This window comes from Brachyistius frenatus, unplaced genomic scaffold (assembly GCF_029030835.1).
Source record: "Brachyistius frenatus isolate BFR_SWC_R1_liver_20210118 unplaced genomic scaffold, ASM2903083v1 Contig_90, whole genome shotgun sequence".
NCBI lineage: Eukaryota > Metazoa > Chordata > Actinopteri > Embiotocidae > Brachyistius > Brachyistius frenatus.
This window is the reverse complement of record NW_027210689.1, coordinates 1,560,313-1,587,223: the sequence shown is the minus strand read 5'-3', so window position 1 is coordinate 1,587,223 and position 26,911 is coordinate 1,560,313. Positions and strand designations below refer to the sequence as shown.

General features: G+C 45.4%; 1 protein-coding gene across 5 annotated transcripts in view; it reads left to right on the top strand.

The window, feature by feature from the left end:
* The window catches only part of hdac5 (histone deacetylase 5), a 50,818-nt gene extending 29,903 nt beyond the window's left edge, over nt 1-20,915 (top strand). For 4 of the 5 annotated variants that reach the window (XM_069710203.1, XM_069710205.1, XM_069710202.1 and 1 more), the window contains 26 exons: nt 1,346-1,590; nt 1,705-1,849; nt 2,024-2,129; nt 3,787-3,920; nt 5,020-5,151; nt 5,240-5,349; nt 7,202-7,318; nt 7,768-7,879; nt 8,467-8,613; nt 8,706-8,899; nt 9,016-9,134; nt 9,250-9,445; nt 12,601-12,712; nt 14,957-15,090; nt 15,424-15,544; nt 15,891-15,940; nt 16,016-16,123; nt 16,218-16,273; nt 16,436-16,523; nt 16,980-17,099; nt 18,112-18,209; nt 18,454-18,572; nt 18,651-18,784; nt 18,888-18,969; nt 19,056-19,236; nt 20,388-20,915. In XM_069710203.1, coding sequence (XP_069566304.1) covers nt 1,346-1,590; nt 1,705-1,849; nt 2,024-2,129; nt 3,787-3,920; nt 5,020-5,151; nt 5,240-5,349; nt 7,202-7,318; nt 7,768-7,879; nt 8,467-8,613; nt 8,706-8,899; nt 9,016-9,134; nt 9,250-9,445; nt 12,601-12,712; nt 14,957-15,090; nt 15,424-15,544; nt 15,891-15,940; nt 16,016-16,123; nt 16,218-16,273; nt 16,436-16,523; nt 16,980-17,099; nt 18,112-18,209; nt 18,454-18,572; nt 18,651-18,784; nt 18,888-18,969; nt 19,056-19,236; nt 20,388-20,427 — 3,200 coding nt within the window. In that variant the 3' untranslated portion in view covers nt 20,428-20,915. The remainder of the gene's footprint in view (nt 1-1,345; nt 1,591-1,704; nt 1,850-2,023; nt 2,130-3,786; nt 3,921-5,019; nt 5,152-5,239; nt 5,350-7,201; nt 7,319-7,767; nt 7,880-8,466; nt 8,614-8,705; nt 8,900-9,015; nt 9,135-9,249; nt 9,446-12,600; nt 12,713-14,956; nt 15,091-15,423; nt 15,545-15,890; nt 15,941-16,015; nt 16,124-16,217; nt 16,274-16,435; nt 16,524-16,979; nt 17,100-18,111; nt 18,210-18,453; nt 18,573-18,650; nt 18,785-18,887; nt 18,970-19,055; nt 19,237-20,387) is intronic. The other variant, XM_069710201.1, reaches the window with a different exon arrangement.
* Nucleotides 20,916-26,911: the final 5,996 nt, after the last annotated feature.

The window sequence follows — 26,911 nt, the reverse complement described above, 5'->3', positions numbered from 1 at the left end:
GTGCTTCCTAAAACTGAATCCACAGACTGTCCGAAAGGTTCAGAACCACGGACTGGATGTAAAAGTGTTCGTTGCTTCCAGGTCTGAAAAATGGTTCCGATATAGAAGTGTCTTAAGCTGCAATACCAGCGAGTGCCACTAGAGGTCGGCTCCAAAAAGCCTTCTCTCCATTCAACTTCTCTCATCAAATCCAAAGTGAATAAAATGTGTCCATCAGTTATCTCGGTGTTGTTAGCTAAAGTCACTCCTTCTTATTAGTTTTCTGGAGGTCCATCTGAAAATAATCCCTCATTCATTAGAAAAGAAGATTCAAGAAGACCTGGTTTTGGGGGCGTGTCTGTTTGATTGACAGGCCTGTGGTGCAGTCAGGTTACAGCTATCGGTGGGCGGGACATATTATTGTCAGGTTTCCAATCAGATCAGTCAGAACCACCGCTAACTCCTCCCACAGCTCGTCCAAATATGGTCACTTCCTGCTCCAAACCGCTCCGAACTAGCAAAGATGGTGATGGGACAAAATCTGAACTGGACGCTTCATAACGTTCATCACTGATGATTCTGATTGGTTTCAGGAGGAATCTTCATATATGAAGTTGTGAAGGCCTTTGTTGAGTTTTACTAAATCTGGTGATTAACTCGGAGGTGTCACTTCAGTCGCTGTCAGTTTGGAATGAACACGACAAAATCTAAAATCATGAAGAAATAAAAACAACTGGGGTTGTAAAGACGTGTGTTTAACAGACCTCTAGTTCGCTCCTCATCTCAACTTGAGCTTTCACACAACACACAAGAATCTTTGATTTTAGAATTGCATTGTGGGTAATGTAGTCACCAGGCTTTGACAAGGAAGAAAAATGATCCCTTTTTTTTTTCTAAACTGTCCATCATTCAGTCCCGTAGTGTTCATGCAGAGGCTCACGCAGTTAGAGGGGGAGAGTGACACCCAGGTTAACAGATGTCCCCTGAACGCCTCACATGCAGATGAATCTAGTCCCACTCAGTTACTGCACAACTCAGATGTGTGTGTTAGAGTGAAAAGAGTGAAACAAGGCGCTGATGTAGGTTGAAGCTGTGATTCTGTCGTCTCTGGTGGGCTGTATGTCTGCGAAACACTTTAACTGTGTGACCGACATCACTAAGTCAGCGTTCTGTCTATGTGACTCTTGAAGTGCTTCTCACACCATCAGTGTTAAAAAATAAATATAAATAAAATGATGGAAAAAGAAATACCCCAAAATAACAGTTTAATAAGTTTTAAACCAACAGACAGAAAACTCTCCAACAAACACAGAGATGACATAATAATGAGTAAAGTTTGACCTTCTGTCGTTTGCTCCATTTCCAGGAGGGAGTCTGGGAGAAGGAGGAGGAGGTGGCGGCCCGGTGGACCTGCGAACAGAATCTAGGGGGGGGTCTCTGTCCGGGGGTGCGGCGGTGGACACCAGCCTGAGAGAGCAGCAGCTCCAGCAGGAACTGGTCCTCCTCAAACAGCAGCAGGAGCTGCAGAAGCAGCTGCTGTTCGCCGAGTTTCAGAAGAAACACGAAGTGCTCACGAGACAGCACGAAGTCCAGCTGCAGGAGCATTTAAAGGTGAGTCCACGACAGCGCCGCGCTCCCGGCCCGGCGGGTCCACCGATCCATCCCGGGAGGCGTTCAGTGACCTGTGTGTGTGTGTGTGTGTGGCTGCATGTGTGTGTGTGTAAGCAACAACAGGAGCTGCTGGCAGCTAAACGGCAGCAGGAGCTGGAGCAGAAGAGGAAACTGGAGCAGCAGAGGCACGAGGAGCAGGAGAAGCAGCGGCTGGAGCAGCAGCTGCTGATGCTGAGGAACAAGGAGAAGGGCAAAGAGAGTAGGTCGCACTGCTGTGTCGTCAGGCTGCTGCTGCACGGACAGGGGCGGGTCCTTACTGCTCTGTGTGTGTGTGTGTGTGTGTGTGTGTGTGTGTGTGTGTGTGTGTGTGTGTGTGTGTGTGTGTGTGTGTGTGTGTGTGTGTGTCTGTGTGTGTGTGTGTGTGTGTTTTAAGGTGCCATTGCCAGCACGGAGGTGAAGCTGAAGCTGCAGGAGTTCCTCCTCAGTAAGAAAGAGCCGGGTCCTGGAGGACTGAACCATTCCTTCTCCGCAAAGTGCTGGTGAGCATTTCTGTGTACGAAGGTGTCTCACTAGCAGGTGGACGGTTTGATTCCATGTTTAATTAGATGTCCAAAGCTCAAATTTACGACCTCACATAAGAGATATTTATTTTTATGAACACCGAGGAGAGGAAAGTTTGTGATGTCACAGCTTCAGTTTACAGATTTAAACAAGGGGGGAGAAGAGAAATGCACAACGTGACTCTAAAATCCACAAATAAATAATACACAAAGTTAAAGTAGTTACCGAGCAGATATACATCCAGATGTAATAAATAGCTTATTGTTTAGTCCCTCCAGGAGATCATGATCTTGTGATTGCGATAAGTAACACAAATTTAAGCAAATGCCACAATATTTACGGGAGTTTGCAATTTTTTAAAATTCCAGCGATTTTTCTGCAAAAGATCAGAATCTGTGCTGAAACTATTAAAACATAAAGTAAATCTTTTCAAACAAAACTCTCTATTATCAAAAATAACTCCTCATTTCCATCTAGAAAGTCTCTGCTCCTGTTTTCATCACCAAATAAAACTCTGTTCACCCGAGGAAACCGGAACTAGAGGAGAAACAGAAAGTGATGGGGTTTGTGGGAAATGTAGTCTTCACATTAAAATTATGTGATTAAATGTTTATTATCAAACAAGTGATTCCGTATTACTGGATGTTAAATGAGTTTTCTCCACACATGCAGTTGTCAGAGACGTCTCTTTGTTTGTTTCATCCAGCAGGTCTATGTGTTGAATGAACATGAATTAAACATCATCTAAAGCTCTTATTTTGACAGCTGATGTAGTCCTTGTTTCTATATTCCAGTCACAGACGGTCTGTTCTGGAAACATACGCAGCTTTTAGGACCTTGTAGGGACTTTGAGCCTCACGGTTCTCTAAGTTCAATAAATAAATAAAATAAGATTAGAACTAAAATATTTCTGAGATGTGCAGCATGATTATTATCACAGGAAGTGATTACAGATGTATTCCTTTATCAGGTAGGGCTTAAAAAAAAAAATCTAATTTTTCTTTCTCGACTTGCAATATTTTCTAATTCCTGCAATTTTACGCAAAAAACTGCCTTAAAAATCAAAAAATTACATAGACATTTTCAGAAAATCTGCGACAATCAAACATTTTTGATCTCAACAATCACAAAAGAACTCCTGCAAGGACTGATTGTATATTTACTGTATGTAACAGCAAGCCACTCCCATCATTTAGGTAACTTCATGAGAACCTCTGTCTGGAGACTCAGCTGTAAACACTGCGTGTATGATGCATGTTGAAACTCGTCTGTGAGCCATCTTCCACTGTTGGTCTCTTATTTTGGTAAATGTTACAAATGAACACATTAAATATAACATGACATGCAGCAGAGTCCAGTCGATGTTTCACTGATCGAAATCAACAAAACAATATTTTCACACTCATGGTTGCAGGAAGTATCAGGAAGTATCAGGAAAGGCATTCTGGGAAATATAACAAAGAAGGAAAGAAAATGAAATTAATGCAGCAATTAATCAGTTAGTAATGTGAAGGTTTACCAAACAGCTGACACACCTCCTCGTGTGTGTGTGTGTGTGTGTGTGTGTGTGTGTGTGTGTGTGTGTGTGTGTGTGTGTGTGTGTGTGTGTGTGTGTGTGTGTGTGTGTGTCTGCAGGGGAGCCCAGCACCCCTCCCTGGAGCAGGGCTCTCCTCCTCAGAGTAACACCCCAGGAACTCCTCCCTCCTACAAACTGCCCCCCTTGATGGGCAACTACGAGGGCAAAGATGACTTCCCCCTACGCAAGACAGGTAGGACGAGAGTGTGTGTGTGTGTGTGTGTGTGTGTGTGTGTGTGTGTGTGTGTGTGTGTGTGTGTGTGTGTGTGTGTGTGTGTGTGTGTGTGTGTGTGTGTGTGTGTGTGTGTGTGCGTGCGTGTTAGTCAGCCATCAGAGAGGAGGCAGATGTAGAGTTAACATACACACACTGTTTCAGGTGGATCTGACAAAATTTGGAGGCTTTTTTTTTTCTTCTACATAGGAGGTCAAAGGTCAGGGTTCTGTCTGTTTTAAGCCCCTCCGACTTCATTACTGTTGTCTGTCGAGCTTTGAGATCATGGCACGTATCCAGTGTACAGAGATAACAGTGGAAGTTACTTTAAAAAAAAAAAAAGGCATGGTAACATTGTAGCTCCGCCCATCTCCGTGCACCGTGACGTCTCTGCGCTTTTTGATTGGACCTCGTATTATTATTATTGGATTGTATCTGTTCACATTAAATAGAGGAATCATAAAGTTTTACCATTTTATATTTATATTTATATGATTAAGTCCCTGTGAAATGGAAGCGTGCCGTGTGATGCTGATTCCTTTAGTATGTCCGGGGATCCTGCATTCAGGTCCCTGCAGAGACGGATGAACATCTTTAATGAGAAGTCTCCGTCACTGCTTCTGGGTCAGCAGCTCAACAGATCCAGTGTTCCCGGATCTTTACTGTTTAGACAGATGGCGCCAATCAATCTGCATGTTTTTCCTCTTCCTCTTCCTCCTCCTTCCTCTTCCTCTTCCTCCTCCTTCCTCTTCCTACTGACGTTTAGACTAAAGGTATCTTAAAATACGCCGACTGTGGGTCCTCATTCAGCACAAGAATGAGCCGGCAAAATGTAATGTAGGATGAGCAGACGACTTCTCTAACAGTCTCCTGCTAACAATATACAATCATTAAACACTCTTTCAAACAGAACCAGAGGCTATAAAGTTAAACCTCAACAAGATGAGATCAACGCAGAAAAACCTTTCAACTTAAATGTATTGTCTTCTTGCATCTCTAAACTTCTTCCTGCAACACGTTGGACTTCCTGTCCTCAGTGACGTTGCGTCTCTCTAACCGTCTCCTCTCACCTGTCGTCCAGTCTCGGAGCCCAACCTGAAGGTGCGGTCCCGGTTGAAGCAGAAGGTGGCGGAGAGGCGGAGCTCTCCTCTCCTGCGCAGGAAGGATGGAACGGTCATCAGCACGTTCAAGAAGAGAGCCATCGAAATATCAGGTGAAGGCAGACGCACGTTTTCACCCAGAGAGAAGGGAGAGGTGAGCGTGAACGACTGAGTGAAATGACTTCCTGTCTGTCCTTCCAGTCTCCTCCCTCTGTAACAGCGCTCCCGGTTCCGGTCCCAGCAGTCCCAACAGCTCCAACACCGCTATCGCCAACGGCAACACGGGATCCGTCCCCAACATACAGACTGAGGTACACACTCACAACTCTACAAACTCAGGTTAAAGGCTGGTCCACCCAGTTCATGTCATCTGAACACACGGCTCCAGTTCGCCCCCTGCAGGGCGGTGGGGGTCACATCACTTTAGAGATCAAAAAGGGCGTGGTGATGAAAATGCTTCATAATAACATAAAATGTAACATGAAATTGAACAGAATGGGTGAATAACTGCTACAGAAAAAAAATATATTTATTGATAATGAATTGAAGTCCAAACGACAGGTTGTTTTACCGTCATTATGCTGGAAATGAATCTGTCAGTCCAGCTGTTGATGTGCATAAAGAAAACTTAAAAGATAAATATGGCTGCATGTGGTCAGCAGGGCAGTTATCAGGAATTTACTGTTTTTTCTAATAAAACCAGGAGATGCAGCAGAACAGATGAAACTTTATAACTGACCTTTGTTTATGTTGATGAGAAGAAAGAAACATTAAGTTCTTAAGCCTGCATGCATCACTGAGTTGGACCAACACGACGTCCTGAAACCTGTTTGTCGAACAGATTTTTCTTCCCGCAAAGTAAATTAAAATTATATTTTGAGTTTGACAGGAAGTTATGAAATACAGTGAGTTTGATTATTTTATTAATATTAAACGAGGAAAGTATTCGATGCTCGTAGGAGGACGGCACATAAATATAAATAAGTCTTGTAAGGCATTATGTCTGTCAGGTAACCGGTGGCCTTTGAGGTGAATTTGAATTACTGTGGAACAAATGTGTTGAAGGCTTTCTGTTTCCGTGGAAACAGTCTTCTGGTATGAACATCTGGCTCGCTGTCCTTATTAGGAGTTTTTGGACCAAACAGTTCTTTGGACTTTCTTTAGAGGAACTTCCTCCACAACTAAAGAGGTTCAGAGGCCTTTTTCTGTTTGTATTCTCACCACCAACAGGAACTGTGAGATGACATCACTGCTGCCGTGGCGACGCTCCGCCTCTTATTTCTCTCATTGAGGAAGTGTTTCAGTTTTCTTGATTCATGAACATTTTTCACCAGTTTGAAGATCCAAAGTGTTTCATTCAATAAAAACAAATGGAGCGGTTTAAATTGATCATAATTACATTCAAGGTGTTATCAGCTGATTCACTTGAAGCCTCGTTATGATCCGCTGTCATCTGCGTTGTCAGTTTAATCATTATAGGTCAATAGAAACGCAACACTTCCTGTATTTTTCAAACTAAAAGCCCTTTCATAACAAGGCTTTTATTGTGAAACATTTGCAGGAACCTGTCGATCACACTTTACGTGAAACATCCAGAACAACCTGCGGTGCTTCCAACGGCATCCCACCGCTGCAGCAGCATGTCAGCGGAGCCACTTCTCATATGAATCTTTGTTGAATACAAGTCACGCTTTATTTCCTCCGATGTTTACAGACTAAATAAATCTTGCACATCTGTTGTCGGTCCATTTCTCAGTATCGTGTGTCTCCAGTTGAAACTTTCTTCTTTTGTTTTAAACTTCGTTGGCAGCTGTAGTTTACTGTTCGCTTCCCGTTTACACTGGTTTAAACACAGGCAGTTGTCTGTGTTCCTGTGTGTCACCATGGTAACAGGGGGGAGTATCCAGACAGAGGGAGGAGCTAAAAAAGTACCACAAAACAGACTTATAGGAACTTAAAAGGTTCTTAAAAAAATCAGTTCCTGCGGTGTGAAAACGCTTGTTGTTCATCCCAGTATGTGCACGTTAGTTTTTACATGTATGACGCCGGAGGTCTGAAGTGTTGTATACATGTTGTAAATATGAGGTGGGATGAATCTGCTGGACCAGTTTATCTTCCGGACCTCGGACACCCACACTGACCCGTCTGTGTGTCTGTCTGCAGCTGAGGTCTCTCCACCAGACGCTGGGGGCTGATGGGACGTTGAGTCCTCTGAGTTTGTACACCTCCCCGTCCCTGCCAAACATCTCCCTGGGCCTCCCTGCCAACACACACATCACGGTGGGTCAATGCAACACACACACTCGCCTACACACAGAGGCACACAAACGCACACTCCTACATCACACTGATCAAATGTAGGTTTATTATTTCTTTCCTCTGTGTCAACAGAGACAAACACCACCTGACATGTTCTCCATCTTAATCTGAAAAGCTCAAAATCAGTTTTGGAAACAATAGCACCTTGTACTGCAGCTCAATGTGTGTGTGTGTGTGTGTGTGTGTGTGTGTGTGTGTGTGTGTGTGTGTGTGTGTGTGTGTGTGTGTGTGTGTGTGTGTGTGTGTGTGTGTGTGTGTGTGTGTGTGGCCTGTTGTTTGAACTTTAATTGGAGGTTCTGTGTTCCCCATCGATATAAATTTATCAGTTATGTACCAACAATGCACCAGCGATGTCACATGACCTGCTGTCACCACTTGGTGTGGTAACTGTGGTAACACTCCCCTCACAGAATCCCCAGAAGCTGTCTGCCCAGCAGGAAGCGGAGCTCCAAGCCATCCAATCACTTCGAGGGGGCGGGGCTCTAACAGGGAAGTTCCTCTCCACTTCCTCTCTTCCTGCAGGTGAGCTCAAACATAATTTAATTACTCATTCAGCGTTAATTTTTCTGTTAGACGTGCAGGAAGTTTGCACATTAGGGGGCGACAGTGAGTCACTACGGCGTCCAGGCGGTCTTGCACTGAACTCTGATGATGTCACTGCCTGTGTTGGTTCAGTTGGTTCTGTCTAGTCAACAGTGAGGGGAAGAATATCAGGGCAGGACACAGACTGATGGGGGACACATTTCAGTGTAACACCGGCTCTCTAATTTACTTATCTCCGTGTTTAGCAAGAACATAGTTGCAAGAAAACCGCTGCAAAAAAAACATATCGAGGCTATTTCAAATGTTTTTAAGAGCAATGTGTTATCCTGAGGAGCAGATTATTTATTTATTATTATTTCTATTATGGGGGGGCTGGAGCCTATCCCAGCTCACTGCAAAGGCAGGGTACACCCTGGACAGGTCGCCATTCTATCACAGGGCCAGTTCTGATTATTTATTTATGGTTATTTCTATTATTATGATTTATTTATTATTTCTGTATTGAATTGTCCAAAGAAGCTCCGTTTGCTTCATAAAACTGCTCTTTGCTTGGTTTGTGAATGTAGTTTCTGGAACGACACATGATTGGCTCCTGTGTGCAGGTGTGGGTCATGACAGCGAGACTCCGCCTCCCAGCTCTCATCTAGCCCACTCCTCCTTGCTGCAGCATGTGCTGCTGCTGGAGCAGGCCAGGCAGCAGACGGCGATGCTAGGTGCTGCAAACACACACGTAGGATTGATTGTAGTGTCCGTCTGTCGTGCCCGACTCGTTGTCCTGATGCTGTAAATCCCCCTCTCCCCCCAGTCCCCATGTACAGCCAGTCGCCGCTGGTTACGGCAGAGAGGGGCGTGTCCGGTGCCATGCGGGCAGTCAACAAGCTGCCTCGCCATAGGCCATTGGCTCGTACCCAGAGTGCACCTCTGCCCCAGTCGCCCCAGGCCCTGCAGCAGCTGGTGGTCCAACAGCAGCACCAGCACTTCCTGGAGAAACACTACAAGGTACACACACACACACACACACACACACACACACACACACACACACACACACACACACACACACACACACACACAGACGGGCACATGTCCACACTAAATCAACCCTGTGTATCTAGATGCTATCAAAGGGGGCGGAGCTTCCAAGGCCACCGCCCACTCACCCAGAAGAGACAGAGGAGGAGCTAACAGAGACCAATGATATGCAGGAGGAGGACGGCGTGGCCGGCCTCCACAGGTGAGACATTCCTGACATTTTAACTGATCGATATCTTTATTTTTATCTCTAATGTGTGTTATTGTAAACACCTGGATGTGTTTGTTAAATCCACCCTGTTGTTTCATCCAATCAGGCTTCAGAAGGAGGGGTCTGACGATAGCACGCCTTCGTCTGAGCCCCTCAGTGTGCACGTGAAGGGCGAGGAGGAGCTGGGGAGTGTGCACGTGAAAGGGGAGAGCACGGAGAGCGAGCTGGACGAAGAGGAAGAGGACGAAGACATAATCCAGCTGAGGGAGGAGGATGAAGAGGAGAGGGGGGGCTACCCACAGGTAAATTCTTCGCTAAAGAGACTTAACCACACATCAAAGAAATATACACTCACATCCTCACGTGTTTGTAGCTTCAAGTCTGAAAAATGGTTCAGACTTGTTCAAGTAATTAAAAAACAATAGGGCTTCGCACCACCGGTGCTCGGGCCCTAATAAATCGGTGAAATGATTAAAAAATGTATAATTAAAGTTAAAAAAGCTAAAAGTAAAATATTCATGATCAAAATATTAGGTAGAGGCAATCGATAAACAGGTGAAATAATGATCTAAAATTAATGGATAAACATTCAAAATACGAGCTGTAATTAATGAGAAAAGTTATCAATAGTTTGAATAATGAGGTAAAAATGTATATATTTGAGAAAAGTGATGGATAAAGAGTGAATAAACAAACTAGAAACTGATGAATGGTTGAAAGTCTCTCAGGTGGTTCAAACTGAATCCTAACATGAAGAAAACTGTGAACGTGAACGCGTGTGTCTGTGAACATGTCTGGATCATGTTCAGAGGTAAAGGAGCTCGGTCTCGGTCGGAGTGCCGAGCTCTACGTCAGGTGAAGGAGGGCCGGTGGTGCTAACTAACTAACCGGTTACCGTTGGTTACGCAGCAGCATCGTCCCACAGAGTGATGAATCATCACCGCCCTCTTGCGGTGCTCCATCTGCCCGTGTGCGGTTTCCAGCGGTGGCGGCGTGTTCGCTCTCTGATTCACCGCAGCTCATGTTCGGCCTCCGACTGCAGTCTCAGCCTGGAAAAGGGCTTCGGGTGTGTTTTTTTTTTCCGCCCTCGCACAGCTGTTTTCACGCGTCGGAGCTCTGAGCCGAGGAGCCTTTACGCGTCACTCCTGAGTTTACTTCTGGTTATCGGGCGCTCATTACGTAACTGATCTGCTCTCAGTGAGAAGTACAGGACTTTAAATCAACTAAATTTGACTGAGCGGGTTTGATGCTCCGACCGCTCGGCAGAGAGCATCAGTTTAAAAGTGTGCGGACACGAGACTGCTGCACTGATTCAATAAAAAGCTCATATTTCTCACGCTGAGAGGAGCTCCTTTGAAATGACGTACTCATAGAACTGTAGTTACATCCAGTAACTACTAGTTATTTCCTTCGTTCCTGTGCGCCCGTTTTATTTCAGCTCAATGTGAGAGTCGTTGGTGTTTTTGTGTGTTGCTCTGCTCAGCTGCATGTCTGTTTCAGAAGGGCGGAGCCTCACTGACATGAGGTGGGGTGGACAAGGGGGGGATGTCACTTGAGTTCATTTGTTACGTGCGTGTAAAAAAAAGCCCAATAAAATCCTACAATGAATCTATTAATGGATAAAACCTCAACCTCAAACTGCAGATTATCAGAAAAACCAAAAAAGACCCAGAGGCTGTCTGCCTAGTGGAAACACTGAAGTCTGATGCCTACATTACCCACAATGCATCTAGAAAGCAGACAGGTTTGCCTGAGTTTGGATCACAGACTGTTTATAAAAGAGTTCGTAGCTTCCAGGTCTGAAAAATGGTTCTGATCCAGAAGTGTCTTCAGCTGCAATACCAGCGAGTGCCACTAGAGGTCGGCTCCAAAAAGCCTCCGGCTCCATAGACTCCCATTCAACTTCTCTCATCAAATCCAAAGTGAATAAAATGTGTCCATCAGTTATCTCGGTGTTGTTAGCTAAAGTCACTCCTTCTTCTTAGTTTTCTGGAGGTCCATCTGAAAATAATCCCTCATTCATTAGAAAAGAAGATTCAAGAAGACCTGTTTTTGGGGGCGTGTCTGTTTGATTGACAGGCCTGTGGTGCAGTCAGGTTACAGCTATCGGTGGGCAGGACGTCACTGATGGTTGGACATGTTTCAGATTTCATGCAGCTCCATCATTTGTTTATTTGTGCAGACAGGAAACAGACTTGGAAGTTATAGATCAGTTGAAGTGTCCTCAGCGAGTCGTGTCTTGTGATGCTCACCCCGGGTGTCCTGTGAGCAGAACGTATTGTGGATGAATGCTGTGTGTGTTGCGGCTGCAGCCTCTGCAGTGTGTCACAGTGAAACATTTAACCTGTGTTAAAACGCTGAAGTTTCTCCCAGCATGTCTGGACCTCCCTCCCCCGAACATCAGCAGGTCACATGATGTCTTCCAACCGTAACCGACAAACTGCCGACGCACCGCTGGGACTCGTGTTGGCTGTGGGCGGAGTCTGTGGTCTGAATGGAAGGATGTTTACACAAGCAGGGGATGAGTCATGACAAGAGAGGAGAAGTGAATACAGGGATGGGGAGAAGCATTAAGAGGAAGGATGCTTCTTCTTAGTTACACCTGCACACCTGGCTGGGGGGTCACGGTGTTCTTCATGACTCTGAGTGTGTGTTTGAGCTGATTGTCATGTGTGGCCCTGAGCCAGCCTCACGCACACACACACACACACACACACACACACACACACACACACACACACACACACACACACACACACACACACACACACACACACACACACACACACACACACACACACACACACACACACTCTATTGTTGACGCCACAGTGACATCATTAGCTGTTGACTCAACCACTGGACTCACCGCTGTGTGTGTGCGTGAGTGTATGTCTGTGTGTCCCCCCCCACGCATGATGAGTCACCCAGTTCGCAGCAGGGAGCACAGCAACACTCCCTATATATAGACACCAGAGTGTGTGTGTGTGTGTGTGTGTGTGTGTGTGTGTGTGTGTGTGTGTGTGTGTGTGTGTGTGTGTGTGTGTGTGTGTGTGTGTGTGTGTGTGTGTGTGAGTGCAGTCCTTACAGAAACTCACACATTGAGGGGGTTGTTGATCAGTGACATTTCAGGACAGTCAGTCATGACAACAAAACACAAGCATTTGTTATTTTCCATCATCATCATCATCATCATCATCATCATCATCATCATAAAAAGCATAGAAGCCACAATTTTATCAATCAGTTTCAGTATGTGTGTGTGTGTGTGTTTTTGTGTGTGATGACAGGGAAAGAGACCACACACACACACACACACACACACACACCCTCCTCCATCACTGCAGTGAATGAGCTGATCTCTGATTCATCCCTCTGAAATGAATCATAACTCTCTCTCTCTCTCTCTCTCTCTCTCTCTCTGTGTCTCTCTCCCTCTCTGTGTGTTTCTCATCAGGCCTTGCAGCATCTGGGCGTGTTCCAGTCCTCGCTGCCCCACAGACCTCTGGGTAGAGCGCAGTCGTCCCCTGCGACCACCGTTAATCCCGTCAAACACCTCTTCACCACCGGTCAGTTTTCATGTGTCTGCTGGGTGGTTTTTGTGTGTGTGTGTGTGTGTGTGTGTGTGTGTGTGTGTGCGCGCATCTGGTTTCTGATTGGATAAGAGTTTGACAGTGTCAGCCTCCATGCTTGTTGCCTAGCAACAGGGAGCTGACTCTCTGGGCTGACGGTTCAGACGAACTGAATGAAACACGATGCATTCTTCAGTCGTGTTTTATCTATTGTTGCAAAAAAATCATATTTGATCATTTCCCTGTTTTCACTTTTATTGTGCTTATTGCTTTGTGTTGTTGCTCGTTTCCTTCATTAGTTTCATATTAAAGTCGCTCAGAGGTTTGTTTGGTTTGGAACGAGACCTCCTCGGTTCAGGAGATCACACTCATCCGTTCAGTCCAGCAGAGTTTATTCTACCGAGATGTTGACGTTCTAGAACTATTTTACACATGAGAATAAACAGGTCACTTTCTTACATTTTACTGGGTAAATGAAGGAGGATCCATCACGTTATGAAGCAGATGATAAGAAGTTCTACAGTAATAAAACATAACAGACTGTTGAATCCTAGTGAGGATTATAGTATTGGCTGTGACTGTCTGTGTGCACTTCTGGTTTTGTTTTGGTTTTTCTTAATGACTGAATGCATTTGTGTGCCTGAAGTCAAACGTAGAATTATGATTGATGATCCACTGCTTCAGTTTTTCAAAATAAACCACCAAAAGTTTTCTTTTTGTACAAAAAAATGACCCACCGTTACACCTTCAGTAAATGTATTTAGAAACGTACGCAGGAAGTCTTTACTTTGATTACCGAGAACTTAACGTCATTAAAATAAGGTGGATCTGAATGTTTAAACACCTCCCGCTCAATAATCACATTTGTCTACTGCACGTTGACCAGGTGGTCTACAGGGATCTAAATGAGCCGCCTCTCAAGGAGTCTGTGCCTGAGACAGAAATTTCAAAATAAAAGTTCACAACCACGTATTATCTAAGCAGCAAAACTCAAGAAAATCTGAAAATACAATCACAGAAAAACCAATAACTGTTAAATATTTTTAAGACTCTCAAAACAGTATCTTGGGAAATATTAATTTTCATCAGGTGTAAACTTCTGACAGTGTAAATGTCATGTAAGATATGATTGTGTCACGTTAATATATTACGTTGAATGTTCTTTGAGACTTTGGTGACTTGTTCCAGTCTAAAAGGATTTTAAAATATGGCGTAAAAAGCGACACAGTGAGGCAAAAATACCAAACTCTCTCTGCTTTTGGCTTTTCATGTTAGGTTAGGTTAGGTAGTTACTTTATTAATCCCCGAGGGGAAATTTTTTCGCTACAGCAGCATACAGGAAGCAATAAGATAATGATAGAATAATAGAAAGCAGTCAAATAGCAGTAAAATAGCAGTAAAAAATATAAAATGCACAGTATATACAGTACAGTATATATCTATATATATTATATACAAACAACCAAGAAACACAGACAACAGTGTTATTGTTGTGTGATGGATTTTGCCAGAGGTGAGTTATTGTACAGACTTATTGCGGTCGGCAGGAATGATCTCCTGTATCAGGAATGATCTCCTGTATCAGGAATGATCTCCTGTATCTAGAATGATCTCCTGTATCTAGAATGATCTCCTGTATCTAGAATGATCTCCTGTATCAGGAATGATCTCCTGTATCAGGAATGATCTCCTGTATCTGCAATGATCTCCTGTATCAGGAATGATCTCCTGTATCTGTCCTTGTGACAGCAGCTGGAGGAATCTTTTGGAGAACGTCCTCCTCTGTCCCTGCAGCAGGTGGAGAGGGTGGTCAGGATTATCCAATATGGATAATAGTTTGTTCAGCGTTCTCCTCTCCACCACCTTTTCCAGGCTGTCCAGTTTGTAGCTGATGATGGAGCCGGCCTTCTTAACCAGTTTGTTAAGTCTGTTGGTGTCACCTGCTCTAAATGTGATAATATTTGCTTCTTTTCGTTGTATTTTGTGATTATAATATGAAAATGTTTCATTTGTTTCTCTGACAAACAAGACAGACAAACGTGTCACGTCACCTGTGATTCATAAGTAAACACGTATCAAACATGAATACACACATGTTGCGGTGACTTTTGTGTCCCGGATGCCCCGCTCATGTTCACCTTGTATCCACTGACCCTTTGTGGATGTTATGTGCTGCTCCACCTCCTGTTGCACTGGTGTCCTTGATGCTGTGTGTTATAATGTGGAATTGTGTTCTTTCAGGGCTGGTGTACGACAGTCTGATGTTGAAGCATCAGTGTGTGTGTGGCAACGCTCACATCCACCCAGAGCATGCTGGGAGAGTGCAGAGCATCTGGTCCCGACTGCAGGAGACGGGTCTGCTGGGCCGCTGTGAGGTACACACACACAAACACGCACACACCTTTGTACTCGCAACAGATTTGTACCCACAATGCTCGCTGGTTGGTACCCCAGCAGGATATCCCAGCATGCACTGCAGAAGCTTTTTTTAGAGTGTTTAGTTTGTTTTAGTTTTTTACAGATGCCAGATATCTAAAACATGATTTCCTCCTCATGTGCAGATTTAAAATGTGTTGAGAACTCACTGTGTGTGTGTGTGTGTGTGTGTGTGTGTGTGTGTGTGTGTGTGTGTGTGTGTGTGTGTGTGTGTGTGTGTGTGTGTGTGTGTGTGTGTGTGTGTGTGTGTGCCTGTGTGTCTGTGTGAGCAGAGGATTCGTGGGCGTAAAGCGTCTCTGGATGAGATCCAGTCGGTTCATTCTGAGTTCCACACTCTGCTGTACGGAACCAGTCCGCTGAACCGGCACAAACTGGACCACAAGAAGCTGCTGGGTACCTACCTGTCTGTCTGTCTGTCTGTCTACCTGTCTGTCCAAGTACCAGTACATACTGTACACATGTTTCTAGAAGTACCAGTACATACTGTACACGTGTTTCTAGAAGTACCAGTACATACTGTACACGTGTTTCTAGAAGTACCAGTACATACTGTACACGTGTTTCTAGAAGTACCAGTACATACTGTACACGTGTTTCTATGTTTCATCGACTAAGACTTTTCTTGTTGACTAATGCTGAGTCAGCTGATTGGTTCCAGTCCCTCTTTGTGTCTCTGTCGTGCATCATGATTCAAACACTGCTCGACCTAACTAACTAACTTCTACTCTGTTTGTTTCAGGTCCAATCAGCCAGAAGATGTACGCGGTTCTTCCCTGCGGAGGGATCGGGGTGAGACCATCTCTGTCCATCTCTATGTGTACATGCCTTCCAGCCCTGGTCTGAGCTCTGTGCTTCCCCCTGCAGGTGGACAGCGACACCGTGTGGAACGAGATGCACTCGTCAGCGGCGGTCCGCATGGCGGTGGGCTCGGTCATCGAGCTGGCCTTCAGAGTGGCTGCAGGGGAGCTGAAGGTAAATCACTCGCAAAAAGACTCTAGTTTACCCTGAAAATAAAGTGTGCACGCCGTCTGACCTGCTGCTCTCCGTCGCTCTCTTCTTCTTCTAGAACGGCTTTGCCATCGTTCGTCCGCCAGGTCACCATGCTGAGGAATCCACTGCCATGTCAGTACACAGAGTACTCACACGGGACGGGACATCTCACGGCCTCTTTGTCTCAGGACTGACATATTCTTTCTATGTGTGTGTGTGTGTGTGTGTGTGTGTGTGTGTGTGTGTGTGTGTGTGTGTGTGTGTGTGTGTGTGTGTGTGTGTGTGTGTAAACAGGGGGTTTTGTTTCTTCAACTCAGTCGCCATCACTGCCAAGCTGCTGCAACAGAAACTCGGTGTGGGCAAGATCCTCATTGTGGACTGGGTAAGTAGCCCTGTCTCACACACACACACACACACACACACACACACACACACACACACACACACACACACACACACACACACACACACACACACACACACACACACACACACACACACACACACACACACACACACCGTTCATTCCCACTGTTCTGGTGGAGACCAAACTCAGAGGGAATATTAGACTACCATTCACCAGGTGGTCAGAATATATGTGTGTGTGTGTGTGCGTGCGTGTGTGTGTATATATATATATATATATATATATATATATATATATATATAAGTCATCTGGCTGCTCTTCATCGAGGCTGCCATGTTTACACTCACAGTCTTCAAGCTGCAGCTCTGGTTTAAAGACAGCAGGTTCTGGTCTGTAGTTACAGTCCTGGCTGCTGCCGGTGTGTTCGTTGTGTCTGTCCCGTCTCCATGACCTTCCCTTGTGTCACTGCAGGACATTCACCATGGCAATGGCACCCAGCAGACCTTCTACAGTGACCCCAACGTCCTCTACATCTCCCTCCATCGCTACGACGACGGGAACTTCTTTCCTGGCAGCGGAGCTCCTGAGGAGGTACTCACACACCCCCACACACACACCCACACACACACACACACACACACACACACACACACACACACACACACACACACACACACACACACACACACACACACACACACAACACACAAACACACACACACACACACACACACACACACACACACACACACACACACACACACACACACACACACACACACACACACACACACACACACACACACACACACACACACACACACACACACACACACACACACACACACACACACACACACACACACACACACACACACACACACACACACACACACACACACACACACACACACACACACACACACACACACACACACACACACACACACACACACACACACACACACACACACACACACACACACACACACACACACACACACACACACACACACACACACACACACACACACACACACACACACACACACACACACACACACACACACACACACACACACACACACACACACACACACACACACACACACACACACACACACACACACACACACACACACACACACACACACACACACACACACACACACACAAACACACACACACACACACACACACACACACACACACACACACACACACACACACACACACACACACACACACACACACACACACACACACACACACACACACACACACACACACACACACACGTTGGTCTTTCTTGACCTTCGTGTAACACAAAGTCCCTCAACGCACATCGAAGTTGTAACGACGCCACAGTTTCCATTTCCGACGTTGCTACAACAACCAGTCTGCGGAGACACATCCGTCCCCATGCGTGGCGTCAGCCTGTCGTCCCGATCGCTCACTTCATTTTCATCCAAACATGAACATCTTCTCCTGGTTTATTGATGGTTTCATGGAATATTAAACTAAATATTTTTGCTTCTATATTTTATGTTTCCCAGTGAAGGTGCACTAATTATAACCATCACATGTCCCTCGTGTGCTGCAGGTGGGATCAGCTGCAGGTGTTGGTTTCAATGTGAACATAGCGTGGACCGGAGGAGTGGAACCCCCTATGGGTGACGTGGAGTACCTCACTGCCTTCAGGTGAACGTTCACGTTGTTCTTGAGATCCCTGTGTTTTAAACTTCCTCTCTAAGAGACAGTGACTCCAGTTTGCTGCCATCAGTGCGAATTGAGATGAAAACAGATGAGAATGTTTCAGTTTTAGCAGAATATTTCGGTTTTTGACGGTGACATAGTTCGACTCGGTCACCGGTCTGTTCTGCCGAGTTAGCATTTGTAGCATAGATGCTGACCAGTACATGTTGTTTCCAAACCTTCCCTGCAGGAGTGTCGTGATGCCCATCGCCCAGCAGTTCAGTCCGGATGTGGTCCTGGTGTCGGCCGGCTTCGACGCCGTGGAGGGTCATCAGTCTCCTCTGGGGGGCTACAACGTCTCCGCCAAGTGTGAGTACGACTCTCGGTGATTGACGAACATCTCCGAAGTCGCGTGCGTGTTGACTGAGACGGGTTGCGTGTGTGCAGGTTTCGGTCAGCTGACGCAGCTGCTGATGGACTTGGCGGGCGGGCGGGTCGTCATGGCGCTGGAGGGAGGTCACGACCTCACCGCTATCTGTGACGCGTCGGAGTCCTGCGTCTCGGCACTGCTGGGAGACCCGGTGAGAGGTTGTTAGTTAGCTCACAGGGTTAGCCTAGCTTAGCATTAAAAAATAACACGAATCATGTGATCAGACATGTCCTTCCTGTGTTCGTGTCTTCCAGTGTGACTCGGTGTTTCAGTGGCCTCCAGAGCCGCCGTGTCCCAAAGCCTGCGCCTCCTTGGACAGAGTGATCGAGATCCAGAGTAAGAAGCTGAAAGGCTGAATGAGGAGTCACTGCAGCGCGTCGTCTCCTCCCTCCTCACTTCCCCGTCTCCGTCTGTCCCTCTAGGTACACACTGGCCTTGTCTCCAGAGCTTGTCTCAGACCAGTGGCCACTCGCTCCTGGACGGCCCGTCGGGGGCTCAGGGCCAATCGGAGGAGGACGAGGCCGACACGGTCAGCGCCATGGCCTCCCTGAGCGTCGACGTCGAGCAGCCGAGCTCCATCCCTGACGACACGGAAACCAGCAGGTGAGACTGGAGGAGACACACACACACACACACACACACACACACACACACACACACACACACACACACACACACACACACACACACACACACACACACAAACACACACACACACACATGACAGGAGGACACACACACAAGACAGGAGGACAAATTGGAGGAGGACATACACACACACACACACACACACACACACACACACACACACACACACACACACACACACACACACAGGAGGACACACATTGGAGGAGGACACACATTGGAGGAGGACACACACACACACACACACACACACACACACACACACAAGACAGGAGGACACACATTGGAGGAAGACATACACACACACACACACGACAGGAGGACACACGACAGATGACACACACATGACAGGAGGACACACACACACACACACACATGACAGATGACACACACACGACACACACACACACAACACACACACAAACACACATGACAGATGGACACACACACACGACAGGAGTACACACACACACATGACAGGACACACACACGACACACACACACACATGACAGGAGGACACACACACACAAACACACATGACAGATGGACACACACACACACATGACAGGAGGACACACACACACGACACGAGGACACACACATGACCAGTGGGACAGGGACAGACGCTCCTGGAGATTTCAGCGTTGATGTTTTTGGACGTTACTTCCTGTTAAGTTGATGTATTCTACATTTTCTGTCACTTCCTGTGTCCATCGCGTGGCGTCTTTAAAGCCTTCAGGCTCCTTTAGCTGGCAAAAACACACCAGAAAATACAACTTATCATTTCCTGTTGCCAGCAGAGGGCGCTACGACTGTGACCAGATATTACCATGCAGATGTCTTCAAACATTTAACGATCAGACATCAAAAACGAATTCTTTTAACAGCTTTTCCTCCCAAAGGTCTTTAGACTGGACATACCAGAGTTCAGCCCGGTCCAACAAGTTCTGTAGGACGAGTCCGTTAAAGTACGACAGGTGCTAATCACACGTGTTCCATATTAGGTGCATGTAGGTGGAGCCAGCCATTTGGCTACGCCCATACCCCAAAGAATATGTCATTTCAAAGATGAGGCTTGCGTGACCTTTGACTTCCCTGTGTGCAGGTCCACGGAGGAGCCAATGGAAGAAGAGCCCGTCTTGTAGGAGGAGCTTCAACAGCGAGCGCACAAAAACTCCGCATTCACCTCCTTCTAGCACCTCCTCTTCCTTTCCCACCTCCTCCACGGAGTGTGCACAGGTACACACGCACAGAGGGGGGGCCGTGCTGTTGTGGAGGACTCCCAATTGGCTGAGGAGAACACGGAGACGGGAGAAGGCGGGGCCTGTGAAAAACATTGACGCACCTTCTTTTTTTTTAACTGGTTCATCAGCCGCAGGAGGAGCAGACGACTTGTTAGCATCTCCATGGAAACCAGAGGAGGGAGCATTGGCAAGGGATACAGGTACTCGTCCCCCTCGTATACTTCACCACCTGTACACAGCACCACAGACGCTTTCTCTGCCCTCCGGTTGTCCCTCTGTCGTTTCTTCGGAGGGACGACGACTGCGGAGCGCCTGAACTTCAACGCCATCGAACTGCCGGACACCGAGCGGACGACTTGTCCTCTCGCGTGTCTGTCGAGGCGTCAGAGACGGGCGGCGGGAACGCGAGGAGGAGGAACGCATCTTAAAAAAAGGAGCAAAGGAGGAGGAGGAACTAGGTGCCTTTTTTCTGTCCTCAAAAAACAAACAAACAAACCGTCCAATCAGAAACCACCGCCGCAGCACCTCAGCAAACCCACCAGCTAATCAGGACTGAAGAAACACACACACACACACACACACACACACACACACACACACACACACACACACACACACACACACACACTGCTGTCGTTCCAGTTCATTTTCAGTCTGTGTTTCTTCATCTGGAGGCCTTAGTTTATCCACCTCAACATGTAGAGACCGTGAGAGACGGCGTTGCCGCTGATGAACATTTCGTCTGCTCACGAACCAGCTGAAGAAAGTTCTCATCGTCACACCAAATCATATTCAACCACACGTCGATGTTTCAATCACTCAAAAACTCTCCGTCCTCTCTCTCTTTCACTCGTTTTGGTCGAGGGTCATGTGACTTGAGCCCCGCCCCCTTCTTCTCTAGAGGGGAACGGTGGCGTGTTTTTTGACCACCACTCCCACCACCTCCTCCCCCCACTTTGTTGTTTTTGTTTTTTTAACTCTAGTTTTTCCTGTTTTGTGTAAATACTGTCTCCTGTCCTGTTGCCCATGGTTACGTCACAGCACACTCAGTGTGTTCACTTTTCTATATCTGTACATACGTATATGTATAAAAACACAAACTACTTTCTCTTTTTGTATAAAAAAGCAAAAATAATATTATATATATATATATATATATATTTATATATATATATATATATACATAAATATATATATATGTAAAGTGTTTTATCCAATCAGATTGGATTCATGAATATATTATATTTGAAGATTTGACATTTTAAAGGTTTGGGTCTTTGGCAGGAAGTAAGCACACGGTCTGATGTCATCAGTCCGCACCCTGTTAGTTTGTTTACAGATGTGGAGGATGGCTGGATGTTGTTGTTGTTGTTGTTGTTGGAGGGGGAACAACAAGCTCCAGTTTGTCAGGGCCAGCGCAGCAGCTACAGGAAGGGGAGAGACAGGTCAGAGGTCACGGCTGGGCGGATCGGTTGGCCCGGTGATGAGGTCGTTGTGTTCCGACAGGGAGTCATTAGATCTGACCTAGGAACAGCTGATCCAGGATCAGCTAATGTGTGCGAGAGTGGATCCTTCCGATGATGTCAGACGTCTGGATGTGACGTAAGCGGACTGAAGGAGGTCCGTGTTGTCATGTTCTCCACCAACTGTTGTACCGAGGCTGCAGTGTGCCGAGGCTGCCAGCGGAGGCAGCACTGAGCTGCAGCTTTGACTTGTCCCAGTTTGCATCACCTCTGTTGTTCAGCATAAATCAGGACTTCTTACCGTTTGTTTCTGTCACTTTCCTTCATTTAAACCTGCAGTGACCGATTGTTGGCCACTTGGGGGCAGCAGAAAGAAACTGAGCGCACATGTCGCCTCCTCAGCAGCTGAATGCTCCACCGTGTTCATCAGTTCGGTGACGTTTTGTTTGACGCTGCCGGTCACGAGTCGACATGTATGACACGAGCGACTGTAAAACGTTCCTCTAAATCCAACTCTTACAATAACGAACAGTGAACTCACAGTACGCTGTTCCCGGATCAGTACTGTTCAACTAACAGTTATAGCAGCTCGGTCACATTAAATATTAATAACAAAGAAAAAAGATAAATCAGTATTAGTCAAGAGCTAGCAGCTTGTAAACACCTCCAACACCAACCGCTTCAAAAAGGAACATTTCAATAAAGCTTCAGCTGAATCTTGAGATCTATTCGCAGTGAAAACGAATCCTCCATCAAACTCGAACACGCTGACAGTTTTAAATCTTCAAATCTCAGCTGTGATTTCTTCCCCGCCGGACGAACGGCGTCAGAACTGGACCGGCTGATTCTCCACGTCCACAGAAACCCTGCAGAGGGACGACAGTACGCTGGACGCCATCTTCAACCTCACCTGAAACTCCGTTCCCCAGGAGGCTTTGCGGTATTGTAGCTGAGGCTGCTACCTCCGGGTCTCATCCGTTCAAAGCAATACCACCGAGATCAGACCACCGTGTCACCCGCCCGGGGGGGGGGCAGAAAGGACCCGCTGGGAGATGTTGTCGTCAGTGAAGCTCGACTGGAGCTCATGAAGCACAAAGGAAGGGAGGGAGGGAGGGAGGGAGGGAAGGAAGGAAGGCAGAAGGAGGGAAGGAAGGAACCACATCGTCCGTTAAAAATGCCTTAATATTTGTAAAGTTACACCGACGGCTTGTTGGAGAGCGTTGCATGTTCTCAATCACTCGGCAGCATCTAGTGGCCGTTAGAGAAACTACAGCTTAAAATATTCCAACCACTTCTGGTTTGTGACAACACGGGCCGATTTTGGCAGTTTTGGCCGTCGCTCCTCCAACGAGTGAATTAAAAGTGTGTCGTCATGAAGTACTGAAGCGCTGTTTCTCTTCAATCAGGTCGAGTTTTCATCCGAAACTCGTAAATACAAGATGGCAGCCTGTTACAGCAGCTCCCCCGAGTGTGTTTTGTTTTGAGTATTTTTAAGCCTTTCTCCTCTCTTCGGAGTTGTTGTTTTCTTTAAAAAAAATCCCCCTCGGGGATTAATAAAGTAACTACCTAACCTAAATCCGAGATCCGACTAATCACATCCGTTCGCACAAGTGATGTCATTTAATGAGACATTTTTTGAAATATTTGGCTGAAAAAACAAAACACTTTTTGATAGAGACTGAGATAACCCGTAAGTACGAGATGGAGATTTACATCTTGAAATGATGATTTCTTTAAGTCCTAGTTATGAGATAAAAGTGTTCACGTTGTGTTTGATTTGTGAATGCAGTGAAATAACAGTCATATTATTAAAGCTATTAAACCTTTATGACCGTTCGTTGGTGGAATATCATATTTAATATATAATATATAATAAATGTTTCCTTCCACCAGTTTGAGGTTTTTTGCTCATAAAAATAAAACTTCAGCGGAAACAAAAAAAGAAAAAGATCTAACAAATGTTACTTTTGACTCTTGGATAAAAAAAAAATCTCCTGAGGAAACCAATGTTTTCATATTCATACGTGAAGCAAACACAAACGTCATATTTCCCAAAAAGTTTTGCTTTTTAAATGACATCATCTCATTGGTTTAACTGGAGAAATAGCGCCACCTGCAGTTCCTCTGGATGAGCCTGGCTCCTGGTGGTGCTCTTTCATTTTCTTTAAATCCAGTTCAACTCCGGATGGAAAATTAAATCAGATTTTCAGATTAAAATTCTTCAGAGGTTTGATTCCGACTTTCACCGCAACAGTAGGAAATATATATATATATATATATATATATATATATATATATATATATATATATATATATATATATATATATATATATATATTAATGGAATACTACTGAAACACAAAAAGAACACAACAGCATAAAAACATTTGAGGAAAGTTTGACCCCATTAAAAAAATAAATAAATAAATCGGAGACTTCAATCCGCCTTCAGACATTTTAAAAATCACCGGTTTTGCTGTGATTTCATCAGTGAAACCAACAAACCTCCAGAAACCCCAGAAGAGTCGCCGGCGCTGCTTCATGAGGACAGGCTGAGGCTTCGGGAGTGCTGAGTCAGCATAATGCAGACACGGTGTTGACGTGGAGAGACGGTTCGTGTTGTCAGGGCAACCGACCCCTCGGTCCGGAGGCCACACGGCTGTACTGTTGCTACCGCGCGCACACACACTCGGACTCTTTTTGCTACACGAGTTCAACTGTATATTTCTTGAGATGTTTGATACCGTGGTGTAAATGTCGTGTCCTGCTCTGACGCGGTGTGGGGGGGGAGGAGAGGGCGTCCTTCACCTTTGTCCTCTCCGGGACCTTTTTTTTTTCTCCTCGTCGAGGCTCGTGACCGATAATTTTTTTGATTTTGTTTTTTGGTTCCGCGTTGGAACTGATCACACACACACACACACACACACACACACACACACACACACACACACACACACACACACACACACACACACACACACACACACACACACACACACACACACACACACATTCCTGGCTCTTCTGTCCGTGCTGTCGTTTCCTTCCACATCCTTTTTTCCTCCACGCGACGATAACCACAACACGCACGCGTGTGTCCAAGTTCTCGCCGACTCACATGTATATAAAGTGCATCATATGTGTACACATGTGCAATACACGCTATTTCGAGCAATCTCTTACTGTGACTCTTATCGATGCTGATCCGTTTCAGCCCTTTCTTCTCTCGTCCGGATTTCCTGTTGATGACGTGTGAGCTTGAAAAGGGAAGGAGACTCTTGTGATCCTTCACTCGGTTTCATTTCAGGGGTTCGTGGAGATTTTACTTAAGTCCTTATTTTTTTTATTACTCTCACTGTAATGTTGTGACGTTGATCCTGATTATCTGTTTCTTTTTTTTTCTTTTTTTAAGTGGGCCTGTTGTTAAATTTTGTCTGGAAACTCAATAAAGCAATTCACTGACTGCCTGTTGCAGTTGCAGCATCTGAATATCTGGAAGCTCTTCTGTTCCGCCAGTGACTTCAAATAAATTCAGGAAATGTATTATTATTTAATATTTTAGACTAGCTCTGGACTCACTGCACATAATGATCCCGTTTAGTCATTTAAAAACAAACTGAACGTGACGATTGTTTCGCCCAAAACCTCCCCTGACTTTATTTTAGTCCACGTCTGTAATTTCTGGCACGTGGGACCCACAGCTGTAGAAGAGCTCCGCCCCCTCACAGATGTTTATCCACGGCGTTGAAGAGCTGGGTATTAACGTGCTGTTGGAAACAAATCATCTGAAGCACAGATCGATTAGTCTGATCCAAAATGTGAGCGTAAAAAAGTCTTAAGATAGCACGTCGACATTTGGACGACATCCTATAGTATGACTTTCTTTTCATATTTTGGACATGTTATAGTCTGTTTTTCAAAAAGTCACACTGTTGTTCAAAATAATAATAATAAAAAAAGTCATATGTCATCCCAAATGGCATAAAATCATCATAGGATAACATTTTGTCCAAAGTGTCATAAAACTCTTAAGAATCAGATTCAGAATCAGATTTTTTTGGGCAGATGTGTTTATACATACAAGGAATTTGACTTGTTTTGACTTATTCTCAATTTACAAACACAGAAACAGAAATAAACAGACACACGACACATGAATAGACATATATACATTTACAAGAAAATTGTACTTTCATACAGCTTAATACACATTTGAAGCTAGAAATAGTTCAAATATGCACATTGTGCTTTGTGCAAATGTTGGTAATTGTGCATAATGTAAATGGAATAACAATATTACAGAGGGTGTGACATGATATGACTTGTTAAATATTCATCAGAGTGACGGCCTGTGTGGCGAAAGTGTTGTTGTTTTTTTCCTCAATGATTTGGTGTAAAGTTCTCTGTATCCTATCAGAGGGGAGAAGTTAGAGAAGAAGGCAGCTCAGTCTCATTAGTGGGTGAACGAATGGAAAAGTGTGTAATAGTGCTTTGAGCCAGCAGGGGGATAAAGAGCTGGACAAGTGCAGATCATTTACCATGTTGACCATGTATCTATGCAGAGGGTTCAACCTGGAGAGAAATAAAGAGCATTCATACTCATTCACAGGAGCTAATTGGTGACATTGTTTTTGGAGGCTGGGAGGAAACCAGAGTCCCACGCAGACACAAACTCCGCACAGAAACTCCCAGGACCGGATTTGAACTGCAAACCTTACCACTGGAGGGGACAACTGTAACCACGGCGCCACCTCGTTCCTATAGTGGTATAGGATAGCTTCCAAAATATGACAAAAAGTTAGATGACATTTTCTGTGAATTGGATTTATTAGTGCAACGTCTCTGTTGTGTTTCAAATTCCCCAATAGTTAAAGAATTCATTTTAGAAAACAAAATAAGAACGCTCTGAAATTCTTCAAATG